Source organism: Lupinus angustifolius, unplaced genomic scaffold, assembly GCF_001865875.1.
Source record: "Lupinus angustifolius cultivar Tanjil unplaced genomic scaffold, LupAngTanjil_v1.0 Scaffold_7_29, whole genome shotgun sequence".
NCBI classification, from domain to species: domain Eukaryota; kingdom Viridiplantae; phylum Streptophyta; class Magnoliopsida; order Fabales; family Fabaceae; genus Lupinus; species Lupinus angustifolius.
The window spans coordinates 6192-12569 of NW_017717651.1; the positions used below are offsets into that span (position 1 = coordinate 6192).

The window sequence follows — 6378 nt, forward strand, 5'->3', positions numbered from 1 at the left end:
ATATAAAGCAAAAATGAATGTGGATGGAAAGTGCAAAGTCGGTGCACCTAAGACCAACAATTGTGTTTGTTCCTTTGATTGTTGATAAGCTTGTACCCTTCGTAATTGATGAATGAATAAAAATCTCACATTCTCTTTCGTTATGGCATTATGTTACTTTGAAGAGCTTACTCAATTCTAAAGTGAATTAGTTTATGGACACACAATTTACAAATATTGGGTATGCATAAAAAAAATTGTTGTCCATTGAATTACTTACTACAATATTAAAATTTAAAAGATTAACTCATTGACATCATTTGTTGCGTGTTATATTAATTCTTAAAGTTCTAAATTAATCTGAAAAGAATACATCATTCACACCAATGGTTGTCCATTATACCAATTTAAAAATTATTTGTTTCCATTGGGTTGGAAATGAATTTATTTGAGTTCACTTCAGCCTGTCTCATTAAGAATTGACCTGAGTACTGTTTTAATTTAATCAAAGTGGAATGCTTCCTATTTTTTTTCAGATTAAGACTCACTCATTTTGTAAGCTTGAAAAATGATAATTAGAAAAGTGGAGCTCAAACAATATTCTCATATGCCTAGGTGCATTTTTTTATGATATGCAAATATTCCAAAACGAGATGTGTATGGATATTAAAAAAAGTAGGATACTAAACTCCACCATAATGTCTTATACATCTGAATGTACCATAAATACTACTAATGGCAAAACCTCAAGTTCAAGGGACAATAAGTAAATAAAAAACCTCACAATTATTTATATGACATTGATCAAGTAGAAATAGAAATATTAAAGAGTTTGGTGAAAAATATGCATAATATTAGCCAATATTTCAAAACGTAGTTGTGATTGTATTGTGGTTAACGTGATCCGTATACGCATATTAATGCAGTTAACACAATCAATATGTTATCATATAATGTGATCCGTACTTCAAAACTTAGAAATTCAGCATACTCTATTGTCCACTATCAACGAAGAAGATGGATATAGTTTAGAGGGACCTACTCTTCTTATTTATTAATTATTTTTTTTGTGTGAGTTGGGAAAGTAATAGAGGTTACGATTTTAGTTTTTTGTTATGAGGGGTTGAAAGTGATTTGATGCCAGACTTCTATTTTCTAAGGCTTATGCTTCGCAGTTGGTGTTGAACTTTGAACCCAAGGCATAATGAAATGTTTTATTATATCAATAACATAGGGTATGTTTCCTTTGATCATTATATGTTTGCATTTTCAATAAAAATAGAAACTAAATTTGAAAATATGTTTGGGTGGTTATTTCCATTATTTGATATTACAATAAATGTTAGCTTCATTTCGGGAAATCCTTGGAAATGCTAAACGTTGTATCTACTCTTTCCAACAATGGAGCAGTGGAATTTCAGAAAATTTTAACAGTCTTATTTTCTCTTCGAGAAATATATCTTATAAAAGTAGGAGAAAACAAACCAGGAAGAACAAATTACAAGAAATATATCTTAGAGAAAACAAACCAGGAAGAACAAATTACAAATTGTTAAACCTTTAGCTAGGGAGGCCTAGTCTATTTCTATTATAGTCTTCCTTTATAAAAGTAGGAGATTTGTTCCAAGATGAATTATGCCTATAATCTATTGCATAGTTGGCTAACTTATCGACACAAGTATTTCCCTCCCTAAAGATGTGCAAAATATGAAAATTTATTGACAACAACTTGGATTTGCATTGTTCCCAAGCATTGCTAATCTTCCAAAGGACTTTTGCTTTGTGATTGAAAATGTCCACCACTGTCGTTGAGTCACATTCTAGCCACAGATTGTTCCAACCATTGTTAAAATCCCAATTCACAGCTTGAACAGCAAAGACTTCAGCATAAAGGGAAAATTGAGAATCAATGAACACTGCAAAACAGGCTATGCACTTCCCAAGATTACTTCTGAAAATACCTCCTGCACCAGCTAACCCGGGGGAACCTTTAGCAGCACCATCTATGTTAGCTTTTATCCAGTCCTCCATAGGCATTTCCCAAACTACTTCTACAATTCTCGGCGCCTTGCTCAGCCTTAAAGGTGTTTGAAAATTTCTGAGCAGCATCAGTTCAGCAACATTACAAGAGGCAGATGGAGACTTAGAGCAAATGCCAGAGAAAGAAGTTTCTCTCTTTATTTTAGAGATATCCTGAGTAATAGAGTAGGTAGTATCATTAAATCTCTTTTGGTTTCTGCAAAACCATATTGTGGCAATAGTATGCACCACATAGGCACTAAAGATTTCCTTGGTTTAGTTTGAGAATTGTTTGTTGCAATTCATAATCATGTAGCCTAGGGACAGGTTTGCTATGTTTATAGAAAATGTGAATTGGAACCAATCCCAGATAGCCATGGCAAACTTGCACTGGAAGAAGAGGTGAACAGAGTCCTCCTGAGAATCATTGCATAAATTGCATTTCGAAGCCATGACCATACCCCTCATTTTAAGACTCTCATCTGTTGGCAATTTCCCAAACATTAGCCTCCATGTGATGAAAGATTTTGATGGAGGAATATTCAAAGACCAGATTTGGCTGCACCAACTTATAGGACGGTTATTGCTTTTGACCAGATTTGGAAGTGAGGTCACCATCACAGGAATTCTTCCAGACAATTATATCCAAGCCATTGTGTCTTGAGATTTGAGTGATCTTGGATAGTACATGAGGATATCCTCTTATCAAAGGTCCTGGTATCAACCACATTGAGTCAAGGACAAAATCAGCCACCCTAGCCTGCAGCTTTGAGTGCCAGGTCATAGGGATTTGAAAATAATCAACCATAGATATCCCAAGCCAATTATCTGTCCAGTAGTTTATCCTTTTGCCATCCCCCACCAGCCAGAGAGAATTCTCAATTGTATCAGACCAATTCTCCTTGATTCCAGACCAATTCTCCTTGATTTGCCTTAATAATAAAATGAAAATGTACCTTATAAATTGATTTTAATAATTAAATTTAAAATACCCCTTAAATATATTTCGATTTCCCATTGGGAGGATATCTATCACTCTTTATCATAGTGATAAGTGCCAAACATACCTAAAAATCATACAATTTTATGGCACTTATCTTAAGCATAATTGAGAAAAACCAACTTAAAACAATACTTTTTATATAAAATATCACAATTTGGTATATTTGTATTTGTATTGCCTTTTTATGTATTTTGTAGGAAATAAAATGAAGAAAAGAAGAGAAAAGATTAATGGTCAAAAAGCAACAAAAGTCAAGAAAATCAAGGTGCTCAACTAGGCAGTTGAGCATGGAACAAGCCCCGCTGAGCTGACCTTGCCACTTGCCTGACCTGGACCAAACTGCTCAACCAGGCAGCTGAGCGGACCTGCTTAGCCGCTCAGTCTAGCACCAGACTAGGCCTGGCACGGTCAGAACTATGCTTGACGCGGTCAGACACGAGCTTGGCACAAGACCAAGCTGCTCAGCGGTCTAACCAAGCTGCTCAGCAGAGAACCAGAATCCTGGCCAGATCAGCAAGCACCAAGCCACGTCCCAGTTAACACGGTCAGAAGCTGCTGAACAAGCAGCTCCGCGGTGACGCAGGTGCGCTGGGCGGTGCTTACTAGACTAGACTTAACCATCAAGCAAACCATGAAGTCATCCATGACCTCACCTCAAGTAGCCCACCATAGGCTTTTCAGAAGTAGCTCACAATAGTTAGGTCTCATAACCCACAACTAGCTTTGATGAGTCATGCACAAGGAGGTGACTAAGCTACTTGGTCAAGCTTATCGACACAAGTATTTCCCTCCCTAAAGATGTGCAAAATATGAAAATTTATTGACAACAACTTGGATTTGCATTGTTCCCAAGCATTGCTAATCTTCCAAAGGACTTTTGCTTTGTGATTGAAAATGTCCACCACTGTCGTTGAGTCACATTCTAGCCACAGATTGTTCCAACCATTGTTAAAATCCCAATTCACAGCTTGAACAGCAAAGACTTCAGCATAAAGGGAAAATTGAGAATCAATGAACACTGCAAAACAGGCTATGCACTTCCCAAGATTACTTCTGAAAATACCTCCTGCACCAGCTAACCCGGGGGAACCTTTAGCAGCACCATCTATGTTAGCTTTTATCCAGTCCTCCATAGGCATTTCCCAAACTACTTCTACAATTCTCGGCGCCTTGCTCAGCCTTAAAGGTGTTTGAAAATTTCTGAGCAGCATCAGTTCAGCAACATTACAAGAGGCAGATGGAGACTTAGAGCAAATGCCAGAGAAAGAAGTTTCTCTCTTTATTTTAGAGATATCCTGAGTAATAGAGTAGGTAGTATCATTAAATCTCTTTTGGTTTCTGCAAAACCATATTGTGGCAATAGTATGCACCACATAGGCACTAAAGATTTCCTTGGTTTAGTTTGAGAATTGTTTGTTGCAATTCATAATCATGTAGCCTAGGGACAGGTTTGCTATGTTTATAGAAAATGTGAATTGGAACCAATCCCAGATAGCCATGGCAAACTTGCACTGGAAGAAGAGGTGAACAGAGTCCTCCTGAGAATCATTGCATAAATTGCATTTCGAAGCCATGACCATACCCCTCATTTTAAGACTCTCATCTGTTGGCAATTTCCCAAACATTAGCCTCCATGTGATGAAAGATTTTGATGGAGGAATATTCAAAGACCAGATTTGGCTGCACCAACTTATAGGACGGTTATTGCTTTTGACCAGATTTGGAAGTGAGGTCACCATCACAGGAATTCTTCCAGACAATTATATCCAAGCCATTGTGTCTTGAGATTTGAGTGATCTTGGATAGTACATGAGGATATCCTCTTATCAAAGGTCCTGGTATCAACCACATTGAGTCAAGGACAAAATCAGCCACCCTAGCCTGCAGCTTTGAGTGCCAGGTCATAGGGATTTGAAAATAATCAACCATAGATATCCCAAGCCAATTATCTGTCCAGTAGTTTATCCTTTTGCCATCCCCCACCAGCCAGAGAGAATTCTCAATTGTATCAGACCAATTCTCCTTGATTCCAGACCAATTCTCCTTGATTTGCCTTAATAATAAAATGAAAATGTACCTTATAAATTGATTTTAATAATTAAATTTAAAATACCCCTTAAATATATTTCGATTTCCCATTGGGAGGATATCTATCACTCTTTATCATAGTGATAAGTGCCAAACATACCTAAAAATCATACAATTTTATGGCACTTATCTTAAGCATAATTGAGAAAAACCAACTTAAAACAATACTTTTTATATAAAATATCACAATTTGGTATATTTGTATTTGTATTGCCTTTTTATGTATTTTGTAGGAAATAAAATGAAGAAAAGAAGAGAAAAGATTAATGGTCAAAAAGCAACAAAAGTCAAGAAAATCAAGGTGCTCAACTAGGCAGTTGAGCATGGAACAAGCCCCGCTGAGCTGACCTTGCCACTTGCCTGACCTGGACCAAACTGCTCAACCAGGCAGCTGAGCGGACCTGCTTAGCCGCTCAGTCTAGCACCAGACTAGGCCTGGCACGGTCAGAACTATGCTTGACGCGGTCAGACACGAGCTTGGCACAAGACCAAGCTGCTCAGCGGTCTAACCAAGCTGCTCAGCAGAGAACCAGAATCCTGGCCAGATCAGCAAGCACCAAGCCACGTCCCAGTTAACACGGTCAGAAGCTGCTGAACAAGCAGCTCCGCGGTGACGCAGGTGCGCTGGGCGGTGCTTACTAGACTAGACTTAACCATCAAGCAAACCATGAAGTCATCCATGACCTCACCTCAAGTAGCCCACCATAGGCTTTTCAGAAGTAGCTCACAATAGTTAGGTCTCATAACCCACAACTAGCTTTGATGAGTCATGCACAAGGAGGTGACTAAGCTACTTAGTCAAGCAACCAAACCCATGCTGAAGGGTTTGGTCAGCTGCTGAGCGGTCCAGCTCAGCAGGTCAACGGGCTGGCATGAGGCCTATAAATAGGAGGCCAATTCCTTCGAGTAAAACTGATTGGAATAAACCATTTCTTCATAAATTCCTCTCAAAAACACTTGAAGACCAGAATTCTCTCATCTTGTAATTCTTTCTTCATTTCTTAGTTTAGAATTTTCATTTTCAAGTAAGTTTTTGTAATTTTTAGTTAGAATTCAAGAGGAGAAAAGGAGAAGGCAAATGAGATACAAAAATCAATTTTGTATTCTCATTTGGAACTCAAAAGTATCCAATCCTTGGAAGGATAGCTCATGCTCCTAAACATTTTCTTTTGAACAAGGTTATGTAATTTCTACTTCTTCTTAATTTACAAAAGTTTGGATTTTAATCATTCAAGTTGGTGCTTTGGTTAATATTATTTGTTTGAGAAGTACTTAATGCTCTTTTTAGA

General features: G+C 37.5%; 1 protein-coding gene across 1 annotated transcript; it reads right to left on the bottom strand.

The window, feature by feature from the left end:
* Positions 1-1539: 1539 nt before the first annotated feature.
* LOC109337513 lies at positions 1540-2451 on the bottom strand. Its single transcript, XM_019574493.1, has 2 exons — positions 2324-2451; positions 1540-2215 (listed from the first exon to the last, which is right to left on the bottom strand). Exons 1-2 carry the CDS (start codon positions 2449-2451, stop codon positions 1540-1542), a joined length of 804 nt encoding a protein of 267 aa, XP_019430038.1.
* Positions 2452-6378: the final 3927 nt, after the last annotated feature.

What these genes read in the sequence shown, in the direction of transcription:
- LOC109337513 (XM_019574493.1), bottom strand. Translation starts at nt 2,451, where the DNA reads ATGGCTTCGAAATGCAATTTATGCAATGATTCTCAGGAGGACTCTGTT. An exon ending in TCTATAAACATAGCAAACCT is followed by an intron (nt 2,216 to 2,323) that starts GTCCCTAGGCTA and finishes ATGGTTTTGCAG; the next exon opens with AAACCAAAAGAGATTTAATG.